Raw genomic sequence first — 24,456 nt, forward strand, 5'->3', positions numbered from 1 at the left:
TTAAGGTGGATGTGTGGGTGCGTAAAGACCAATATTCGATACCTAGTGACATCTTTCAAATTTCAATATACCTCAGAAGACTATTTTGCTCAATCTAAAGAAACGGTTTTGAAGGGCTTTCTATTCTTTCAAACGACAAGTACAGAAAGTGGTAGTAGGGACTCTTCCCTATGGAAGGGCATACTTTAATTTTGCACTTCTAATGACAATATATCACAAAAATTATACGTCAAATTTTAGGCAACATGTTTGTTGAACAATATAAGTAGAATATCTATTTACGAGCCTGAGTGTAGGTCAAAACATTCTCCAACTAGCATTTCAGGTATACATGAAGAATAGACAAGACTCATGTCTATGCATTCTAAATTAGATGGGCATCTTAATATGTTCCCCTTCTATTGGCATTGATAGGTGCACTTTATTCCTCTTTTCTACTGCAAGGCAATTTTTGAACAAGCCCTTTTAATAACTAATTCAAGAAAAGTTTGACCTTCAACGACAGGAAGAATCGCATACAAAGGGGAAAATGAGCATCAAATCCTATCTTAGGGGATCCTCAACCTCTCTCTATGAAGTGGCGGGAGAGATTAGTAGGGCTTCGTAAATGTAGTCATGTGGGAGTAGGCTGACCAGGCTATATAACTTCATTTTTCATTTCACAAATTCAGGGTCTCTCATTTCTTGCAAAATAAGTAAAATAATTAGCAACACATTTGGAACAGCTTGTTCTTTGTATTGTTGTTGGAAGTGCGACAACAAAAGCGAAGGCTGGATGCGGGCCTGCGAGAGTGGTGCAGCGCGAACAGGGAAGTCTGTGTGTTGCAGCGGAGATCATGAACCCTTTGCGAGAGATAGGGCGTACATTTACTCTGAATATGGGGAGCGATGGTGCTGCTTCCCTGCAGAAGGTCATCCTAAAGAAGCTCACCGAGTTTATGGGCGATTACTCAGATGATGTTCTTGCGGTATTCTCAGGCCTATCTCCACACGCACGCACGCATGTACACACACACACACACACACACACACACACACCACACCTGAGGGAAACTCAAAGTGACGCTCAGGCACCTATAGTAAATGCAATGCCATTGCATGGTTGATACCGTGTTCCAGGTTTCACATGAGTAACACGTTTTCCTTGCTGATGTTTACTTTATCGATAACTATTACGAGACGTCATTCTAGGCGTTCAGTTTGCACATCATTCGTTTCCCATGGGTGGTTGCATTTATGTTGTATGGATGAAGTAGCCTTGCTTAATTAGCATTATTACCATTTTGACTCTTCTAGCACATATTCACATATTTGCAAGATATGTTGTCGGTTGAGATCACTTTCCCCGAAAAGTTTATTGCATGTAGACTTGTAGTTAAGCTTATCTTCACATAATACTTATTCATGTTCTTCTCGTGGAACAAGGAAAAGTGTTCTCATCATAACTCTAAAGAGTGTATGCCTTTTTTTGGAAGACGTGAGTTGTAGTAAGGTTTTTGCAAATGCACGTTAACTCTTAGAGAACTAGAAGATGTATAAGGGGTTCTTTGTGCTTGTGTAATATGGACTTGCCATTTTGTCGTACTTGTTTTTATTTAGTGGATGTCTAGCCGTGATGAGCTAAGTCTTCCATGCATCTTCAAAGCTGTGACAAAAACTCAGTATGCAAACCGTAGTATTTATGTTTGCTTGTGGGTGGCTTGGGTTGTGTGTGGGAGCCTATATTGATACCTATGATAGAGCTCTTAACAAGAGTGTATCTCAAAGATGTTTTACTGTTCGGGGAGTTTCTCTCTCTCTGGGTGAGCCTATAAAGGGTGGTGTGTGTGTGTTTTACTGGCCGGGGAGTTTCTCTCTGGGTGAGCCTATGAAGGGTGGTGTGTATTGTGAGTGTGTGTGTGTGAGCGTAGAGGTTTTTGGGTTGTAGGTTGGCTATCCATATAGTTGGCATCCATATAGAGGTCTGTTTTGAGGGGGGAGAAGGGAGTATGACGCTTTATTTTCCCATGTTTAGTGCCTCCCTTTGTGTTGTCAAAAATGCATGCCGATGCTCGTAGATAGCATGAGGGTCCAAAAGCGAGTGTGTACCACTTGAAAACCATAGCAGTTGAAGGAGTGCAGTTGCATTCCTCAGCACAAGGAGACTTGCTTTTGCTTCGTTCTAGTGAATAGGAAGGCATATCTATGATTGCATGTCGTGTCAGGATTTGTTTTTCAACTAGGAGGAGGTGTCAAAGTGGTAGCAAATAAAGTGTGCGAATGATGAATGGGGTGAAGAAGACTTTGTTTGAGTGTAGACAGCCACAAAGATTGGATCACCATGTCCCGGATGTTCGTCCAAATTTGCCGTGCACAAGTGATTTGGACATGCCCAATGCTAGAGGATTCAAGAGGTTTAATATCCTCAAGACTAACAACGTAGGATTACTTGCAAGGACAGATAAGTAGATTGATTTCTAGGAAGATTATTCTTCTCGATGTTGAGAAGACGGAATTGAGTTAACAGATTCTCGGATAAGGAAACTTCTGATCTTTGGAAAGACGCGAATGACAAGTTTCTACGCGACTCATAAGATTGATGATTGCTGAAAAGATATCCTCGAGGCACTAGAAGGACATGAATTTCTCCTAATGGAGTCAAGTACCTTAGCTACTTTCAAACCGGTAAGGTAAGTATTGAAATATTGAATTTTTATTTAATTTAATTTGTAAGTTCTCTTTTGAGAAAGGGCTACCTCAACTCACCATTGAGCAACATTTGGAATTTTTCCGATTTCTCCCCTGCTAGCTCAGTTGCATCTCTACAATTGAGGACAACTGTTTATAGGGATGTTGCTAAATTAGCTTTATCTGACAAAAAAGTAATTCTAAATGAATTATTGGAATTTTAAGTGAGAGGGTTTTCTCACTCGAGACATCGAGTACATATATTCCTAGGTAACTCAAAAAAGAAGGGCTTGTCCAGACTCCAACCTCTCCTCGTTCCTCTTTTCCACTCATTGAGAGCGGACCTTGCACTTAGCGACAGTCCAATTGATTTTAGTTGGAAAAAAGCAATCTTGGTGTGAGTGCAAGGCTGCCCAGGTGTGCACCCGCAGGAAGGAGTTGAGCCTGGGTAAGAGAAAAGTCTTCTTAAATGCGATTTATAAGTTGGTTTCCATTGGTATCTGTCTCTGGGAAGTTCCCACAAGCGGTGTATGAAGAAAACAGATCTGGTAACGCACCATCCTCAATTGGCGCTCGCTGCTGTTGCATGCTTCCCCCCCCCCCCCCCCCCCCCCTGCGCCATCGTTGCCCCTCACCCCCCCCTCTCTCTCGCCCTCGCGCTGCCGCCCCTCGCCCTCGCGCTGCCTCCCCTGCCCCCCCCTCTCGCCCTCGCTCTGTCTCCCTCGCCCAGCCCAGCCCGCCACCGTTGCCCCCAGCTGCCCGCCGCTCTCGCCCCTAGCTGCCCTTTAACCCGCCCGCTGCCCCCCTATTCCCTGGCTGTTTTCTCCCCCCCCCGGCCCCCCCCCCGGCAGCCTTTTGTTCCTTCGCTCGCCACTGTATCCTTCCCTCCATCCCCCCCCCCCCGGTCCGCATTGCCCCCGAAGGTTTTCTGCACCTGGCTCTGCATCGCTTTTTCTTCGGACTAGTGTTCGGCGTACTCGATTGCAGTTCTTCTTCACCATCCGCTTCTTCGACTCAGCAGTAGACACAGATGGAGGCTCCAGCTCTGCCACAGAGGGACGCCGACGGCTAGGAGATCTCTTGGCAGTGCCTTTGCCACGAGTCGCCTAGCGAGAGAGGGTCAGCCCTTCTTGCGGCCCCCTCTGCAGATTCAGACATCTTCCCTTGCAGCTATCCCTCGTGGTCTGACGAGCATTGACCTCCGACGCCGCTGGGATTTCTTCGATTACGGATTCACTCGCTTTCTCGGCGATTCCGCAGCAGACCACGAGGCAGCCTGCTTCAGAGTCCACGCTCTGTTCCTCGCCGCTAGGGGGACAGAGGCCTTGGACTCCGCAGTTGGTTTCTCCTTTCCCCTTTGTGGTCGGACCGAGACAGAGTGGTCCCTAGACTCAGTGGTGGGATGGTTGCATACACAGGTTCTCGAGTTCTCTCACCACATGGGAGAACTTGGAGTTACAGATTTGCTGCAGACTTTGTGGCCACTGGCCAAGTTTGCGATGACACCCCTAGACTCAGCAGGATGTAGGCACATTGTGGTGTACTTTTTTGCTGATACGCAGTGTTTGCCTTGCTATGTATACATTCACGAGGACTCCTGGAGAGAGGAGGTTGCTTTGCGCACAGCTCGCTCTGCTTGGGCTTGGGCCAGGCACTCACTACAGGCTCGCCTATCTAGAGGACGCACTGATGCGGATTACTCCCCATCCAAGCCTGCCTCGAAGATAGCCCGTCTTGCTGCTGCGGCAGCATCTGTTCTCTCTCGCTCCCCATGAGGATCGTCTCGTGGAACGTGCAGGGATTAGGTGGGCCCTAGTTTTCGCGACAGCGGGGCCGATTGCGTCAGGAGCTTCAGCGTTGCCTTGTGGGAGGAGAGATTGATCTCCTTATGCTTCAGGAGCACCATTTGTCTGAGAGCCGCATTCGGCGATGTGGTCAGATTTTGCGGGGACGTTATGATACCTTTTGGTCAGCTGCTTTTGGACCTGGAGGCATCTAGGGTGGGGTATGTATGACTATTGCGGACTCATTGCAGCAGGCCATTGTGGGCAGAGGGATTATTGTGCCAGGCAGGGCTCAGTGGATTACTTTGCAGGTTCAGGGTGGCCTTGTGGGCTTCCTGAACATCTATGCGCCCAATGTGGCGAGTGCTCGTGCAGAGTTTTGGTCACAGATTGTTGAGTCCTTGCCACAAGTTGACCATTGGTGTGTAGGAGGGGACTTCAACATGTTGGAGGACCCCTTTGACAGGATCGGAGGAAGCCATGCTACTGTACATGGAGTCGAGTTAGCAGCTTGGGAGAGGTTGTGTATGACTTTGAGGGTCTCGGATACATGGCAGCATTCTGGCTTTGTGAGGCCTCCGGAGAGTCTTGCCTTCTCTAGATCGGACCGCAGAGTGGGAGGAGTGAATCTATCGCGCATAGATCGCTTCTACACTAGTGACCACTTCAGTGACTTGGGGGGATCAGTGGGCATCGTGGCAGGGACATCCTTCTCGGACCATGCACCAGTGATCCTCACAGTGGCAGACAGGCAGAGGAGTGGGAGCAGGATGCTTCGCATCCCAGAGCGGTTCTTGTTGGACTCAACACTCAGAGAGAGGGTAGAGGCTCTCTGGACAGAGGGCATGGACAATGAGGCTCTTCCTGCAGACAGAGTGGCCTTAGGCCTAGCTCAGCTTAGCCACTTTTTTTCTCCAGGAGTCTTTGGCTCGACGGGCTGCAGCGAGAGAGGAGTAGCAGCGTCTCAGACGAGGCATTGCTTCACTACAGAGGATGCAGGAGCAGCATCCAGACAGTCCATGGTTGGAGGAGCAGTTACAACAGGCTCGACAGGAGCTTGCTTGCACAGAGGAGAGGCGCCATGAGTTTGCCTTTCACCGACAGGCATCTCAGTGGACTCAGGTGGGTGACAGAGTGACAGGTGCTTTTTTTGAGACAGTGGGACCTCGGCACTCGCATGCCAAGGTCAATCAGCTGAGGAGACCCGATGGGTGAGTTGTTTGTGAGCCTGAGGATATGCGTGCAGTTGCTACTGACTTTTACCGTGAGCTACTGTCGGCTAAGCCCCAGTCAGAGAGACAGGATGCATGCAGGGAGCAGGTTTGGGCGCAGATGCCTTGTCTTGTGACTGAGGAGATGCGCCAGAGGCTAGAGATACCTCTTCAGCTTGAGGAGCTGCACACGGCTCTTAGGGCCCTCCCTCGTGGTAGCTGTCCAGGTGAGGATGGGCTGACTCCCAGCTTCTTCTTGGAGTACTGGGACCTGCTTGGCCCAGATCTTTGTAGTGCCTTTCAGTACATTCTGCACACAGGAGTGATGCCGGATAGCATGAGTGAGGGCCTGATTTACCTCATTCCGAAGGAGGGTGGCTCCTTGGATGAGATTCGACAGTGGCGCCCCATCACCATCCTCAACTCAGCTTACAAAATTCTTGCCAAGGCTGTGAGTTTGAGGATTCAGCCACTTTTGGAGAGCCTTATACATGGGACTCAGACAGGTTTTGTCAAGGAACGCAGTATCCTTGACAACATCTTCACTTTTTGGGAGGCTTCTGCCCTGGCACGTCTCCATGGGGAGGACCTTGTGATTCTTCTTCTCGATTTTGAGAAGGCATACGACAGAGTTGATTGGGACTTTCTAGAGGGCACGCTTCGCAAGATGGGCTTCTTAGATGCTTGGATCAGAGGGGTGTCAGCTTTATACAGACAGGCTCACAGTCAGGTGCTTTTGGCAGGAGGTAGAGGTGAGCGCTTCATGCTCACACGATCGGTCAGACAGGGTTGTCCTCTTGCCCCCTTTCTCTTTCTGTTCTATGCGGAGGCGATGAGCAGATTTTTGGTGTCACAGCAGGTTGGTTTGAGGGGCTTAGCACTCCCTATACGGGGAGATGAGCTCCTGGACGCTGGGTTTGCAGACGATTCAGCCTTGTCCTTAGAGGGTCAGGAGGCCAATTTACACAGATGTGGGCAGGCTTTGGAGACCTTCTACTGTGCATCAGGCGCACTGATCAACTGGAGAAAGACAGTGGCTTTCTCGGTTGGTAGTGCTCCTGTGCGAGATTGGATGCCAGGAGAGGGTTTCAGGTGGATTCCTCCAGGGACTGCAGTTCGGTACTTGGGTTGTCAGGTTGGTTTGGACTCGTCCCCCGAGCAGCAGATTGCTCCTCTGCTCTTGTCCATCAGGAGAAAGCTGTTACATTGGAGCTTAGCACGACTTTCGCTGATTGGTAGCGTAGTAGTTGCCAACCAGGTGTTGTTGGCGACTATGTGGTACATCCCTTCTTGCTGGATCTTCTCGAGTTCTTGGATCAGCCAGGTAGAGAGGCTGATCAGGAACTTCCTTTGGTCAGGTCGCGACACTCAGATTGCCCGAGCCAAGGTGGCTTGGTCGGTCATCACACTTCCTTGTTCGCAGGGAGGGCTTGGTATCATTGATCCTGCACAGCAGAGGAGAGCCCCTCTTGGGAAGTTCGTCGTCAGAGGACTTCTTCTAGGTGAGGAGCCCTGGAAGGAGTTCTTGCTGCAGAGGCTTCGTGCCAGGGTGCCTCAGTCAGGAGGCCCTTGGCAACCTTCGACCAGATGGATCTTTACAGAGTTGCACCGAGTTGGTTTGAGCAGGAGACTGGAGGACCGATTCGCTGTGAGTTTGCTGTGTTCTTGGGAGCTATTACGGCGTGGCCTAGAGCAGAGATAGCCGACGTGCACGGAGGAGCGCCGACGGAAGCCCCTCGTCTGGAACCCCATGGTTAGCACCCAGAGAGGCCACTTGGTTGGGAGTAGGCCTCATATTTCTTGGGGTCCCATGGCAGCAGGTCCAACGCACTCTCTAGGTGACTGGCTAGAGTTCACAGGTTTGTCAGAGGAGGTGCAGGCTGTCCAGCTACAGGGCATGAGAGGGGTTCAGAGCATGTGTTAGGACATCTCAGAGTCAGTTCCAGCTGAGTGGCTCACGCCTTTCGAGCCAGTAGCACCCCGTTGGATGGGAGCCTTCACACGACTGGAGGTTCTCATTTCAGTCAGGGCTTGCTCTGAGAGTGTCCCAGCCCTGTTCTTCGAGCTTCAGGGTGGGGGACGATTACAGCGAGTTGCAGTAGAGGCCCCGCAGGTAGCAGAGTGCTGTTTCCAGAGGATCCGAGTTGTGGGCATCTGTGGGAGGACTTGCGTCATAGACTCTGACCCAGCAGCTCTTGAGACAGGACACTGGAGGCTATAGGCTTGGGAGTGCTGTCCACTGGCACGAGTACAGTGGGATCCTGGTGAGTGGCTTTGGAGGGACCCCTTCTCTTCTGCAGACCGCCAAGGAGTCCCTTTCTTTCAGTACACTGTTCGGCTTGGACGTCATATACTTGCAGCACAGAGAGAGGCCCGCCCTGCTGCAACACGTCATTGGCAGGAGGAGGGCCTCACAGTTGAGTTCTTGGCAGCTTTTTGGCAGAGGCAATGGGACTCCAGACAGCCGAGGCGCGTCACTTTGTTCTAGTGGTTAGTTGCACACAGAGCCACATTAGTAGGGAGCTGGCTTGTGCATAGTGGTCTCTCGGCCGCATGTACAACCTGGGACCAGGTGGTGGAGAGTCAGCGACAATGTCTTTGGGACTGTCCCTCGGCCCAGCAGGTATGGCTACGAGTTCTTCGGCTGATGCCTGCCCTCTCCACGGCTCGACAGTACACTTGGGGGGAAGCGGCTTGGTCCACCCTCACGGGCCCGGCACTTCAGTTTTAGCTATCTTCCACCAGCAGGATGATAGTGATACAGGGGGGGCGACCTACACTCCAGCCTGCGACAGACCTTACTCCACAGGAGTGGTGCAGTGAGAGAGAGGAGTGTTGGGAGCTCATCAGCGGCCTAGCTCTCTGGTTCATCTGGCGGGCCCATTGTTTCCGCATCTTTGAGGCTCGCCCTGTGCCACCAGCAGAGACTGTTCGTGACTTTTGGCTGGAGCTGATCCATACTCTCAGAGGACAGCTTGAGGGACTACAGGGCAGCTCCGATCGCATGCGGGAGCGCCGCGAGGCTTTCCTTTCACTCTGGCGCCCTGGGCCTTTCTACACCATGGTCCAAGGGGTGCTCAGATGGCACTACTGTCCACCTGTGTGGCTCTTCCCTCCTCCTATCTCTTGATTTAGCCCCATTGTATATATGCTGTTTTTTCATTGGGAGAGTCTCCCCATCATGCTTGTTGTAGCCCTCTCTTGCAAAGGTGGATGTAGCCCTATGGGCAGTTTTCATTAACTAATAGAAGGATCTTTTTCTTGGAAAAAAAAAAAAGTCTTCTTAAATGCAGATTGCAAGTCAAGTACCTAAGCACCTATCCCAAGAACCCAAGTACTCAAGAACCTAAGTATCCCAAGAACGTGTTAGGGCTAGACTTACACCACTTACTGCTTCACATAGGTCTAGGGCATACTTGTACGGCTAGTATGTCTCCAGGCTGGCCACCCATAGTCTAGGTTGTACATGGTCCGGCCGCCCACTTTGTCCGGGCGCCCTCATATTTTATTTGTTGCTTGTTGGGTCGTGGGGGATTTTCCAGGCATTGCCCTACCTCCCCTTAACACCTATTTATAGGGCCAGGGGGGTACCCACTTCCACATCTCATCTCACAGAGATCATATTGATTGTGTATTGGGTCTTTTGCTCATGGTAGTCACGGGGGTTGATCGCCCCCTCTTCACCATATCTTGCGTTTGTGGTCTATTCTCTCTCTCTCTCTCTCTCTCTCTCTCTCTCTCTTCTCCGCACACGCGCATTCTCACATGGTATCAGCAGCTTCCGACTCGATGATCCAAGGGCGCATCTCCGCATCAGGCTTTCTACCCAAGGGATCAACAATAGCTAGTGCTTTTGTAAAGGAGCACAGATCTGCCAGTGTTTTTGCATGCACCAGGCAAGCGATGGAAATCTGCGTTTTTTTGTCGTAGGAGAACCTCCTCAACCTGCGTTTTTGCATTTACACCTGGCGTTTTTGCTTCTGGCTGCCAGCGCTACTGTTTTTGGGCAATTTCGTTGCGAAAACCTCCTCCTTCCATTAGCGTTTTTGGCTGCCATCTTCATTTTTGGACAGCTGCTGCGTTTTTGGAGCAGAGGGGCGCTCAACTTTGCTCCACTAGATCTTGCCTACGACACACGGCCTTGCATCTGGTACATTACCGGTCAAAATCCTCTTCAGATCTACTGATTTCAGCCATAAACACTTGCTGTTTTGTCTGTTTTCAGCCCACCTTGGGTTATGACATTGATTCCCCACCCTCCCCACGCCCTCTGCACTCCTCCAGACCATGCCGGGAGCGTATGAGCATGCTGAAAATCGCTGGACAGCAACGTTTTCATCACCTCGTAGTTGCGTTTTTGGGCGGACAGCAACCACTTGGCTTGTGTTTTTCACATAGGATGAAGTTACCTCCTGCCAGGACACCATCCGGTGGTGGTCCATGCGCTGATGCGGTCTCTAAGTGACTGTTGGAGTACACGGTATCTTTGACGTCGGCTTGATCATCTACGGGCGTATAATCCTTGGGAGATCCACTCATTCCAGCCATCATTTGGCGGTTGCGCACTCCAGAGGGGGTGGTGACTTGTGGTTTGTTTTGGACACACCTATGCACTCATCAGAGGAGTTCACACAAGATATGGCCATGCTCATGGCATATGGGATTCCGACTTTCCTAGAGAAGACACCACCGTCTTGGGTGGACAGAGGGGCGCTCAACTTTGCTCCACTAGATCTTGCCTACGACACACGGCCTTGCATCTGGTACATTACCGGTCAAAATCCTCTTCAGATCTACTGATTTCAGCCATAAACACTTGCTGTTTTGTCTGTTTTCAGCCCACCTTGGGTTGTGACATTGATTCCCCACGTAAGATCACTTGCTTACATAGGAGTATCTACATGGACTTAGGGAGAGGATCTTGGATCTCTTCTTGGACAGGTTCATTGCTTGGATCTACAGACTGGAGTGGGACTTCAGTTCTTTAGACTCTCTTGGAGAGTTTACCCGCGAGATGCGGGAGATCAGGCATCCCGCAACTACATCTGGAGTCACCCAGATCTTGGCTTGGATGGTAGTGCAGTTGCTCTTCTACACTTCTGATCATTTGGATTGCTACCTTGCGAGTTGCTTACACTCACCCTCGGTAACCTTACAACAGACTTATCCCCCAACTTGGGCAGTAGGCCACTCCCAGCTCATTCACATTGAGAGCCAAACCGAGATGCAGTTTGGTGGCGTTGTTGGCGCGGATTCTGTTTTGGTTGACACCAGAGGATTGGAGACAGGAGATATAGGCAAGACGGCGCAGGCAGATTGGTCTGGCCTTTCCTCTTCTCAGAGGTTCTTCACAGCGCATACTATTCAGTCTGGCTTCCCTTCTTCATATAGGATGATTACGGTGTAGACAGCTTGGTCTAACCACACCTCTTCTCAGAGGCCCTTCACATCGCAGACTCTTGAGTTTGGCTTTCCCCTCATCTTGGATTACCCTACCTACTGACAAGCCTACCTCCCCTTGGGCACCTATTAATAGGGCCAGGGGGGTACCCACTTCCACATCTCATCTCACAGAGATCATACTGATTGTGTATTGGGTCTTCTGCTCATGGTAGTCATGGGGGATTGATCGCCCCATCTTCACCATATCTTGCATTGTGGTCTATTGTCTCTCTCTCTCTCCTCTCTCACGCTTCCGCACAACGCAGTCTCATAGAACCCAAGTATCCCAGTACTCAGTGCATGGTCATCACCAGAAGCGGAATGGATACTTTGCATGAAGGTGATGAGAGTGGAGTTGGAGGAGAAGTCTCTACACCAGGAGGATTGTTCCCCGATCCTCCTCCATCCCCACCTACGCCACGGATTGTACCAAGCCCTGTGGAGACTTTGGTCAAGTCGATGATGGAGATGAAGCTACAACAAGAGGCTCATCGTGCCGCCATGGATAGAGATTGTGAAGAAAGAAGGGCAACTATGGAGCTTGAGCGTGAGCAAGCACGCGAGGCTCAAAGCTATTAGTTACTCACCACACCACCTATGGTAGTAGAGGCACTATTCTAGACAATCTGTTTCATCCAGAGGATGAGAGAGCTGCCTCCCGACATACTTAATTTCAGGGCTTTTGAGGTAGCTATACAACTATTAGAGAGTGGGCATGAGAGAGCATGGTACTCACAGGTGAGAGCATGGTTTGAGGCACATGGTCTTGATATGGAGAGTCTACCACCCTTCCAGTACGACCCTTACTCATCCTATGTTCCACCTCTCTCGCAGCGAGAGGAACTTGGTGTTGAGACAAGACCTTTGGCAGCTATACATCAGGAGGGTCTGGGAGTCACCGGGCTTGGGGACGAAGATGTCAGACTATAGAGACCAGTTCCTTACTATACTACCTGATGGGTACATACAGAGACCACGCTACATGGACACATACATGCCACATAGCTTGCGGGTGGCGATTGGTCAGTTGAGAGTGGCATCACACATGCTAGAGATTGAGACTGGGAGAGACACTGTTGTCCTCGGAGACGAGCGAGTCTGCAGGGAAGAGCGAGTCTGCAGAGCATGCACAGAGGAGGTGGAGAGCGAGGAGCATTTTGTGTGTCGATGCAGCGCATATGCTGAGATCAGAGGCAGGTATGAGGCTTTATTAAGAGGGCAGCCCACTCTCCGAGAGATCATGGACTTTCGAGATTAGAGAGAGCTAGGGCGTTTGTTATTAGAGATACAGAGCCACCGGGACACACTACTACAGACACACGTAGCTACACAGACAGAGGATAGACAGTTGCAGCTCACAGACTTCTTTCAGAGAGTTACAGGCCCCCCCCCCCCGAATCACTCCCACATGCCGACGCGAGCCGAGCTAGACGACGACCACGAGTCAGTAGCTACAGGGGGGTTAGCCTCCACCATCGACAAATCGAGGAGATCGGGGCCCGAGAGCGCCATGCCACTGAGGAGCGAGTGGCTCAGATGAGGGTCGACCCTGCAGCTTTCATAGGGGCAGCCCTGGCACCAGACCCGCCCATGTACCACATATTACACCCCCCATTAGTACGGATGGAGCTAGATAGCTTGATGCACTCTCATGATTGTACTACCCTGAGCATATAGACATGCACATACTGCCAGAGATAGAGCTCCATCCCCTCCTCAGATATCCCTTGGATATATCACCATCACCATCTCCAGTACATCACTACTTATTACCAGTTCAGTTTAGTTTTGTATCAGTTTTGTTTCATTTGTCTCTCCGATAGACGGATGACATGCACACCATGTATATTTGATTTGTCTCATAGGCCGATTTCGGCTTGACACAGACGTAAAAAATCTCTCTCTCTCTCTCTCTCTCTCTCTCTAGCATTTTCAACGCGCGTGGCTCACACCCTCTCTGTTGCTCACTCTCACATGGTATCAGTCACCAAGTTGTGGTGAATGTGCAACGATCTCACCTCCTAAGCCAAGCGCTAGTAGAACTGCACCATCCATCGCGAGAACCTGCAAAATTTTCAGCCTAGCGTTTTTCAACAACCTAGCGTTTTTGCAAGTGCCTTGCGTTTTTGCATCTCCTGGCCTCGATCTGCATCTTCACTACAGGTGCTACTCTCTCCTTGCCAGAGATCGCACCAAATCTGCCCCAGATCAGCCTTGCGTTTTTTGCAGGCAGATTTGTGTTTTTGACTTGCTGACGTTTTTGGTGCGCGTGGCTCACACCCTCTCCGTTGGTCACTCTTACAAACGCATAGCGGCCGAAGAAAATCGAGCGGCTATGGAGTTAAGAGCGAGAGACGCAGAGGGACCAACGCATGCAGGAGTTGGTCCTACAGGTACTCTCCATGAAGAGCCACTTAAGGAGGCCGGCGAGTCATCATGTAGCACAGGTAGAGGCGACGACTCCAACACTCCAGTCACTTAGAAATTGACGTTCAGTAAGTATGATGGTAAGATGGATGCTTGGTGTGATTCATTCTTAGTTGCATCAATTTAATGCTTACTTTGCGACTAACAAGAAAACCAGCAACAGTAAAATTTTGATTGCTGTCATGTATCTAGGGGGTGATGCCACTAATTGGTATCAAGCTTGGCAGGAGTCACAATTGGCTGAGCATCTTGAGCATGCCGAGGAAGGTGTACCCCTCTCTTTCAGTTGGGTCGACTTTCAAGACAAGCTCAAGGCTCGCTTTATGCCACCGCAGTACCTAGATCGATTAAAAGAAGATTGGCGTGGTCTCAAGTAAAATATCACTCCTGTTATATCTTTTTCTAACCGTATTTTGCAGATTGGCGTAAAATTGCGTAAATCGGATGAGGATCTCAAGGAGGCTTTCTTCTTTGGGTTGGACGAGTACATCAAGTTCGATGTGTGAGTCTTCAACCCTACGGACTACAATGACGCCGTCAGAATCGCTCTAGCACAAGATATGAAGCACAACAAAGGTAAGCCGAAAGAAAATAAGGAGAGAGAGAGAGAGAGAGAGAGAGAGAGAGAGAGAGAGAGAGAGAGAGTAGACCACAAACGCTTGATATGGTGAAGAGGGGGCGATCAGCCTCCCATGACTACCATGAGCAGAAGACCCAATACACACTAACCAAATGAGATCTGTGATCTGTGGAAGTGGGTACTCCCCTTGTCCCATAAATAAGGGGAGGTAGGGCAATGCTTGGAAAAAATCCCCCACAACCCAACAAGAAATAAATGAAATATAAAGGTGCCCGGACAAGGTGGGCGGCCGGATGATGCAGTCTAAATGCATATGCAAAGGGTGGCGAACCCGAAGGCACACTAGCCGTACAAGTATTCCCTAGACCTTTGAAGCAGCAGAGTGGTGTAAGTCTAACACCCCCTCTCAGCACCTGATGTTGAACAAACTGCGTGAAGCCGAGAATGTGAGGCAAATGATGAAGATGTCTGCTGCGATGTCCACTGAAGGACAATACTTTGGCGAACCCGCGAGTGTAGCAACAGTTTGGGGTGTCACAACCACCAAGAAATCTCCATGGTAAAGTGCCGTCACGAGCAGTGTAGTAAAGTGCTGTACTCCGCCGATACAGGTTGAAGATACTACGTGAAGGTTCCGAATTGAGTGTGAAAGCAACAAAAGAAGTGCAATAGACCTGCAAGTGTCGTGCCCAATAGGATCTGTGGTGTTTGTAGTCAAACTGTCTGGAGAAAATGGTGAAGCCCATGAACCGTCATGAGAATGATCGGAAGCCTGTCAATGCATGAACCTCCAACCCAGTGTGGCGAGGTAGCTAAGCTATGTAATACTCAAGGAAGGCCAGATGTAAGAATCTGCATCGTAAACGTCTTGCGAATCAAGGAAAGCTAGACTAAACAGTCTGTAATTTAGAAGCTATCGTAAGCTACAGCAGTCCTCGAGAGATCGCATGGATCACCACCGGATGGTGTCCTGTCAGTAGGTAGGGTAATCCTAGATGAGGGGAAAGCTAGACTCAGCAGTCTGCATTGTGAAGGGCCTCTCAGAAGAGGTGTGGTCAGACCAAGCTGTCTGCACCGTAATCATCCTTTATGAAGAAGAGAAGCCAGATTGAGAAGTCTGTGCTATGAATAACATCTGAGAAGAGGAAAGTCCAGACCAAAGTGTCTGCGCCGTCTTGCCTGTATCTCATGCCTCCAATCCTCCGGTGTCAACCAAAAACACAATCCACGCCAACAATGCCACCAAACCGCAACTCGGTGTGGCTCTCAATGTGAATGAGCTGGGAGTGGCCTACTGCCCAGGTAGGGGGATAAGAGGTTACCGAGGGTGAGTGTAAGCAACTCTAAAGGTAGCAATCCAAATGATCGGGAGTGTAGAAAAGCAATTGCACTACCATCCAAGCCAAACTCCGAGTGACTCGGATGTAGTCGTGGGATGCCTGATCTCCCGCATCTCGCGGGTAAACTCTCCAAGAGAGTCCAAAGCACTGAAATCACACTCCAGTCTGTGGATCCAAGCAATGAACCTGTCCAAGAAGAGATCCAAGATCCTCTCCCTAACTCCATGTAGATGCTCCTATGTAAGCAAGTGATTGGACGTGTCGAGGTCAAGTGGTAAGTGTCTGTCCACCAAAGATGGTGGCGTCTTCTCTTTGAATTTCGGAATCCCATATGCCATGAGCATGGCCATATCTCGTGTGAACTCCCCTGATGAATGCAATGTGCATAGGTATGTCCATAGCAAACCACAAGTCACCACCCATGTGGAGTGTGCAACCGCCAAATGATGGCTGAAATGAATGGATCTCCCAAGGATCGTACGTCCGTAGATGATCAAGCCGACGTCAAAGATATCGTGTAGTGCAGCAGTCACTGAGAGACCGCACGAACCACCTCCAAGGGGTGTCCTGTCAGGAGGTAACTTCATCCTCTGTAAAAAAAACAAACCAAGTGTCTGCTGTCCACCCAAAAACGCAACTGCGAGGTGATGATAACGCTGCTGTCCAGCGATTTTCAGCGTGCTCGTACGCTCCCAGCAGGATCCGGAGCGATGCAGAGGGTGTGGGGAGGGTTTCTCTATGTGTGTACAGCCGTCGGAGGGCTGAAACAGAGGAAAAAAACAGCAGGTGTATATGGCGGAAATCTGTAGTAGATGAAGAGGATTGTCGACTGCAACGCATCGGATGCGAAGCCGTGTGGGAAAGCAAGATCCATGTGGGCCAAGCTGAGCGCTGCCCCCCTCTGTGGAAAACGCTGCGAGAAACGCCAGAGATGGCCAAAAATGCAGGTAGGGGGAGGGATATTCCAATGACGAAAATGCCTCAGAATTGTAGCGCTGGCAGCCAAAAGCAAAAACGCTGGCTTGATTTGCAAAAACGCAGGTAGAGGGGAGTCCTCCGTGACAAAAAAGGCCTGTTTCTTCGCGTGCCTGGTCATTGCAAAAACGATGGCAGATCTTGTAGAAAACGCTGACGCTTTCCAAAAACGCTAGCTGTTGCGATCCCTTGGGAGGAGAACTTGATGCAAAAGCGCCTCTTCCATGGAGAGCTTGAAGCTGCTGATACCATGTGTATTGGCGACTGATACCATGTAAGAGTGCGCGTGTGCGGAAGCGTGAGAGAGGGGGGGGAGAGAGAGACAATAGACCACAAATGCAAGATATGGTGAAGAGGGGGCGATCAGCCCTACATGACTACCATGAGCAGAAGACCCAATACACAATAACCAAATGAGATTTGTGATCGGTGGAAGTGGGTACCTCCCTTGCCCCATAAATAGGTGCCCAATGGGAGGTAGGGCAATGCCTGGAAAAAATCCCCCACGACCCAACAAGAAATAAATGAAATATGAAGGCGCTCGGACAAGGTGGGTGGTCGGCCCAAAAGTGGGCGGCCGGACGATACAGTCTAAATGCATATGCCAAGGGTGGCCAACCCGAAGGCACACTAGTCGTACAAGTATGCCATAGACCTGTGCAGCAGTAGAGTGGTGTAAGTCTAACATCAAGTACCCCTCAAGATAGAATGGTAAGACCAACGGTAAGAACAATGGTAAGCGTAACGTAATTCTTCTTCTTCTCAATCTTCCTCTAACCCAGAACACAAAACTTTCACAATGATAGTAAAGGAAAGGCTAAAACTCAGGACACCCCTAAGTTGACGTTTGATGAAAAATCTGCTCAAGGAATCTTAGGAGGTTGGTTAACTCTTGAAGAACTCACCGAATTTGCAGAGGAAGGAAGATGTTTTGATTGTCACACTAAAGGTCACATAAAAAGAGTTTGTCTTAAGAAAGAACCTAAAGAACCCACAGAATCCACATCATCTGTTAATGCAATCAGTGAGAACAATAATGTGTCCCAAATTCTAATGATCATACAGATAAGTCTCTCATGCATTGTTATGGTGATGTGGATAATCAATGCATTGTGATCTTGTTTGATTCGCGGGTAGGATGCATGATGTGATTAGTGACTCTCTCGTGAAGCGTGCACGTTTAGAAGCTCTTCCAATAGATCCCATTGTGATCTCTGGATTTGCTCTTGGCATGAACTCTTCTTTCACGCATGAATGTCCTGATGTGACAGTGTTAGTTCAAAACGTCGGTTTTCGTCGTAAGTTTGTGATTTCTCCTCTCAAAGGATGTGATATGATTTTTGGCATCAAATGGTTTAAGGATTATAATCCACAAGTTAGTTGGAAAGAAAACACAATCTCTCATATAGTCGAAGAGCATCTCTCGTGTTTCTTCGTTGTGACAAGGACATTCAATCTTTGCCATTAATCTCTCACTCTCATGTTTTGAAAGAGGATACAACACGTAGTCTCACAGTCTCTCTCAACAATTTAGAAAAGAATTTGTCAATGCATGAAAAGGAATCTCTTTCAATTATTCCTTCTCCTAAGCACGACACACATTTTTTGCATGATAGAGATTTGATTGTTCGTAAGGATCATCAAGCCTTCAAGTTGCTCCAGTCTGTACCGAGTACACCTTGGGGTCAACGTCAAGCTAGACGGTTCCAGTGTTGTGAGCAAACTGCAAGTTTGATTGATTGGCTCCTAGTAAAGCTAACCCAATTGCAGATACAATTAGTCACGCAACACCGATCTTGGCTCTCGAGTCGAGGTCCACAATACCCATTCAGGACGTATTTTTGGTTCGCATGATTAGTCAATATGCATTGTTCGAGTCTCTCATTCATGACAGTCTCTTGTATTTTCGTCACCGTCTTTATGTGTTACCTTCTCATAGGAACTCCATATTGCACGATGCACATGATTCACTCAGGGATGAGCAAAGATGCATGAAGATCACGAAAAGATAAAGAGTTGGCATTCAAGGCAAACACAATGTTTCACCATTCTAGGTCGAAAAGTCAAGTTTAGATCACACCTTTGGCATATATTTGGTGAATGGTTTTGCACTCCGCTGCACTGTTCATGTGCATTTTATGCACACTCGTTTACGAAGCATGGTCTTTTTTCAGTCACTCGACAAGGAACAGATGTGTGGATGATTTTGTGTTTGAAGTGGTTTCAGGGATATTCCTCAAAGGAGATTCTTGAAGAAGGTGAACCCCACATCGTAGACGAAGTTGAAGGATTGGAGCCGAAGCAGATGTTTTGTGTCGCTTTCGGCATGGCCCAAAGAAGCAAGCATTGTAGACTTTCCGGAAGTTCAAGTATCGCGGGACCCACGTAGCAGAGTGGGCCGGCAAAGAGTCCTTCGCAGACTCCCAAGAGTTGTTGGCGGACTATATGGAAGCCATACAGCTCGGTACCAATACCTCACCTTGAAAAGGGGGGGATGTCACATGCACATCTAACCCTATATGCATGTGGACAAGCTGTACCTACTTCTAGGTTTTAGGTAGCCTAGGAAGTGTTTTGGCACCTTTGTGCGCTGTACGCAGGACGTGCATGTCCAGGCACTTAAGAGTAGTTGCATACCCTTTGATTGCACAACCCATTAGCTATAGCATCAGTACCCTGCATCAAGCATAAAGCATTTTCACCGCACATGACCAATTTCCCTACCGCGCATGGACCACCTCTTAACAGAGATTTTTATTAACTAAAACGACCCTTCATTTACCCAAATCGTGGGGTTTGCTAGGAGGCTGCCCGGCCCAGTTATATGCACCTATATAATCAGCCCCTTGGGGCGCTTGAAGAAGGCAGAGGAGCAGAGCAACGAACCCCTCAAGTACCAAGCAGCCTCCTATACACCAGCGTTTTCAGCCAGCATTACCTAGCGTTTTGTATCAGCGTTTTTGCTTCGTCATCAGCACCCCGCCGAGTACGACAGCAGATCAGCCTTCCATCGTTGCGGTCGCCATTCTGATCGCAGCTAAGACACCATTTTCAGCTTTCAGTCAGCAGACCAGTCAGCGTTTTTCAGTTTTCAGCCATCGTCGTCGCTGACGATGACAATTCAGCGCTAGAGCCTCACCGCACCAATAGATTTCCATTAGCATCCAAAAGCATTTTCAGATTTCAGCCCATTAGCTTCGGCATCGTCGTCGACATCATCATCGTCGTCGTCAAGCATCACAACATTTAGAACCATTATACCACACTTTGTGCAATCTAAAGCAAATACCTCTCTAATAGAGAGGGGGGCCCTTGGAAGCGGGTTTGGGACCCCATCTGGTCTCGTATCTTTTCTCTTTCTCTCTCTCTCTCTCTCTCTCTCTATCACTCTCAACACTCTCTGATAGTTTTCCACTCCCTTGTTTTGGTCATTGCACAATCTCTCATTAAGTCAAGGAAGGCTCTCCCTTCCCTTCAGTAAAAAGAACCTTGAGCATCCACTGATCATTCATCCTGAGCTTGCACCATCATTCACTTCCTTTGCACATTACACGGAGCCGGCTGGAATAGGGGCTGCCAGGTAGCACTAGAAGGAGAACGAGTATGCGGGCTGTTTTTGGCGAGCAAAGAGAGAGATTGCTGGCTTCTTTTTTCAGCCGTAAGATAACAGCGCTGGCTTTTTTTTAGAGGCTTTATTATACTTTTAAGTGGGATGCCCACTTATTAAGTGGGTGGCCAATCACTTTAAAAAAAATTGAACCTGGACAAAACTCAATAAAATTGGGTGAGCTGAAAATCTATGCTTTATAGTCACGTTCCAAGCTTCCCCAAATGCAGTTCTCGGGCACAGATGCAATGCAAACACAGATTCCTCGCGGGAAAGCATTCGCTCTTTCTGGAAAATACTTTAAAATAATCCGCTTTTTAGAAAAAGCTTCTCAAAACCCATCTTTATTCTTGTGCTTGCGTCTTTACGTGTATTCCTTTTTCTAATTCGGGTTTCCTGTTGAAACCGGCCCGTAGGGCGGTAGGCTTTGGCTTTCACCCGAAATTCTTTACTTTAGACACACACACAGAGAACGTGCAAAGGAAACCTGCGACGGGAATTAACACTTAAGCACAACCATGTCCTCGTGACATAGTTAACAGTTGCCACGTCCTCGTGACACCTGCCAGACCAATGGATCGTCACCCATCATGTGACGTATCAGGAATATCCGTTTCCCGCTCTCTCCTACCGAACTAAGGGTACAACCCTTTGTGATGCTTAATGTCATCCATCATATGACACATCAGGGTTGTCCGCCCCTGATGGTTTTTAATAATTCCAATAGGTCTATAGTTTCTAACCTTAAGGTTCAAGTGTACACATTTAAATATCCTAATTACAATAAAAAGAAATCACTCAGAGAAATAAGAAAAGAGTCCATTTAGCAACATCCCTCTGGCTTCTAAACAGTTGTCCTCAACTGTAGTGCTTGTACATATTTTTGCAGAATCTCAAGATAAGATGCTAGTTCCTACTCGGTCATCCACTGAGCATCCAAAGTAGAATAATTCTTAAACTTTACCAAATACTTCTGTGTAATCTTTCCGGACTTGAGTGGCCGTTGTTGATGATGAATGATTTGCTCTGCATGGAGTATTTCTTCTGTTTCCTCAACCTCAGGAGGTTCCTTAGCAATAGGCTGACTTGGAGGCGGTCCCACATATGGCCGGAGTAAACTAACATGGAAAGCATTGTGGATCTTTCAATTAGATGGTAGGTCTAATCGAAACGTCACATCGTTCATTTGGTTAATTATCTTAAACAGCCCATAATAACGATTGGAAAGTTTTACCACGTTCCCTCTATGAGTCACTTGTTTCTTTAGTTTTGCCTTCTCAAACTTGAGTAATGACTAATTGACCGACTGTTAAGTCGAGATTCCTTTTGTGCTTGTTCGTAGCTTTCTTATGTTTTTCCTGAGAGCGCAAAATTACTCTCTTAACTTACCCGTAGGCCGTGTCCAAATTTTGTACAAACTCATCTATTGCAAAAATCTTATCCTTAGTGACAAGGATTGGTGGAAGCAAAGGCTTATCATAAAGAATCTCAAAAGGTGCTTTCTCCGTAGACAAACGGTATTGTTATACGCGTACATGACAAGGGGCAAATACTTCTCCCAGTTAGATTGTCTTTTTGACACATAAGATTTCAGCATATTTAATACTGTGGAATTAGCGATCTCACTCTACCTATCCATTTGAGGATGATATGCAGAAGAAAAAATCAACTTCGTGCCAAGGTTATCAAACAAGGTACGCCAAAAGTTTCCTGTCATGCAAGGATCTCGATCATTGACAATAGACTCTTTTTTTTTCCGAGAAAGAGATCCTTGTATTAGTTAATGAAACTGCCCATAGGGCTACAGCCACCTCTACTAGAGAGGGCTACAACAATCATAAGGGGGAGACTCTCCCAATGAGAAAACAACATATGTACAATGAGGCTAAATCAAGAGATGGGAGGAGGGAAAAGCCACACGGGTGGACGGTAGTGCCATCTCATCACAACCTGGACCATGGTGAAGAAAGGCCGAGGGCGCTAGAGTCGAAGGAAAGCCTCTCTACGCTCCCGCATGTGGTCGGAGCTGCCCTGGAGTCTCTTGAACTGTCCTCAGAGCTGCCAAAGATCTCGAACAGTCTCTGTTGGTGGTACAGGGTGAGCCTCAAAGATGCGAAAGCAGCGGGCCCGCCAAATGAACGAGAGTGTCAGGCCACAGATGAGCCCCCAACACTCCTCTCTCTCTCACTGCACCACTCTTGTGGAGTAAGCTCTGTAGCAAGCTGGGGTGTAGGTCGACTCCCATGCATCACTATCATCCTGCTGGTGGAGGACAGCTCAAACTGAAGCGCCGGGCCCGTGAGAGTGGACCAAGTAGCTGCCCCCTAAGTGTACTGTTGTGCCGTGGAAAGAGCTGGCATCAACCGAAGGACATGAAGCCAAACCTGCTGTGCCAAAGGACAATCCCAAAGACAATGGCGTTGACTCTCCACAGGATAGTCACAAGCTGCGCATGCTGCCGAGAGATCACTATGTACAAGCCAGCTCCCAACTACTGTAGCCTGATGTGTAACCAGCCACCGGAACGAAGTGACTCGTCGCGGCCGTCTGGAGTCCCACCACCTCGCCCAAAAAGCTGACAAGAACTCAGCTGTGAGACCCTCCTCCTGCCAATGAGGTGCTGCAGCAGGAGGAGCCTCTCTCCGTGCTGCCAGTATGTGATATCCCATACGAACAGTGTATTGAAAGAAAGGGACACCTGGATTGTCGGCTGAGGAGAAAGGGTCCCTCCAAAACCACTCTCCAGGATCCCACTGCACTCGTGCCAATGGACAACACTCCCAAGCCCACAACCTTCAGTGGCCAGTCTTAAGAGCTGCTGGGTCAGGATCTATGACACAAGTCCTCCCACAGATGCCCACAACTCGGATCCTCTGAAAACAGCACTCTGCCACCTGTGGGGCCTGCTAACCAAATGGCTTCTTTCGAAGCCTCAGTGGCTGAAATATATTCAGCCTTTGTAGTAGACAATGCAACTATCTTTTGCAATCTAGAACACCATGAAACAGCACCTCCTGCAAGAGTAAACACATAACCACTTGTGGATTTCCGTGTATCCACATCACCAGCCATGTCAGAGTCACAAAATCCCTACAACTGCAATGGTTCTTTACCATAGCAGAGGCATTTGTTTTTAGTCCCTTTCAAGTACCTCATAATGGACTTCACTACATCCCAATGCAACTTGCCTGGATTAGCCATAAACCGGCTCACAACTCCCACTGCATGGGCTATGTCAGGCCTAGTAGCAACCATAGCATACGTAAGTGAACCACAAGCTGAAGCGTAAGGCACACTTTGCATGTCATTGGCTTCTTCCTTTGACTTGGGGCAATCATCCTTGGAGATTTTGACATATGGTTGCAATGGCACGCCAAGAGGCTTTGCTTCAGCCATGTTAAATCTGTCCAGCACCTTTTCAATGTACTTTTCTTGCGACAAATACAATATGCGCTGGTCCCTTTGCCTTCTAACCCTCACTCTAAGTATATGTTCAGCTGCCCCAAGGTCTTTCATTGAAAATGCAGATTTCAGCTGCTCTTTAAGAGCATCAACATTGCTTCTTTTCTTTGCAGCTATCAACATATCATCCACATAGAGCACAAGAATGATAGGGCTGCCATCCTCATCACGTTTGGTATACAAACAATGGTCTGCATGGCTTCTTTTGTAACATGTTTGAGCATGAAGCGGTCAAACTTCTTGTACCATTGTCTACATGATTGTTTCAGCCCATACAAGCTTCTATTGAGCATACATACCAAATGTTCCTTGCCAAGAATAACAAAACCCTCGGGTTGCTCCACGTAAAGCTCTTCCTCCACATCACCATGCATCCATTTGGTCCAATTCCAAATTAAGGGCAGCCACTATGGCAAACAATACACGCAAAGTGGTCATCTTCACTACAGGAGAGAACACTTCCTGAAAGTCTATGCCCTTGGTTTGAACATATCCCTTTGCAACCAGCCTTACCTTATACTTGGGTTTTGCATCAACTGTCTTGAGTTTATACACCCATTTGTTAGGAATAGCCTTCCTACCTTTGGGCAATTCCACCAAATCCCAAGTATGATTAGCGTGCAAAGCTTTAATCTCTCCCTGCATAGCAAGCTCCCACTTGTCGCTATGCTCACATGTCTTTGTCTCTTTATACGTAAGAGGCTCTCCCTCATCTGTCAACATAATGTAATGCAAAGAGGGATAATATCTACTCACAGTCCGTCTTGGACGAGTAGACCGCCTCACCCAATGATCCACATTATCCGGTAATGGGTCTACATCAGGTGGCATGATAAAATCATCAACAATGGGCTGCTGTACATCATTTTCAGCTCCATTTTCAACATTGTTTTGTGGCTGCAAATGCCCTTCAGGAGCCTCAATTTGCTGCCCAACATCATCTGGCTCAAACACCACTGGA

General features: G+C 48.5%; 1 protein-coding gene across 2 annotated transcripts in view; it reads left to right on the forward strand.

Annotated features, from left to right (window-relative positions):
• Positions 1-688: 688 nt before the first annotated feature.
• The window catches only part of LOC147437678 (RNA binding (RRM/RBD/RNP motifs) family protein), a 50,231-nt gene continuing 26,463 nt past the window's right edge, over positions 689-24,456 (forward strand). The window contains exon 1 of one of the 2 annotated variants that reach the window (XM_086487175.1): positions 689-968. In XM_086487175.1, the coding sequence (XP_086343301.1) occupies positions 837-968 (132 nt within the window). In that variant the 5' untranslated portion in view covers positions 689-836. The remainder of the gene's footprint in view (positions 969-24,456) is intronic. The other variant, XM_086487176.1, reaches the window with a different exon arrangement.

This window comes from Adiantum capillus-veneris, chromosome 17 (assembly GCF_014529385.1).
Source record: "Adiantum capillus-veneris isolate H3 chromosome 17, ASM1452938v2, whole genome shotgun sequence".
In the NCBI taxonomy this organism is placed as follows: domain Eukaryota; kingdom Viridiplantae; phylum Streptophyta; class Polypodiopsida; order Polypodiales; family Pteridaceae; genus Adiantum; species Adiantum capillus-veneris.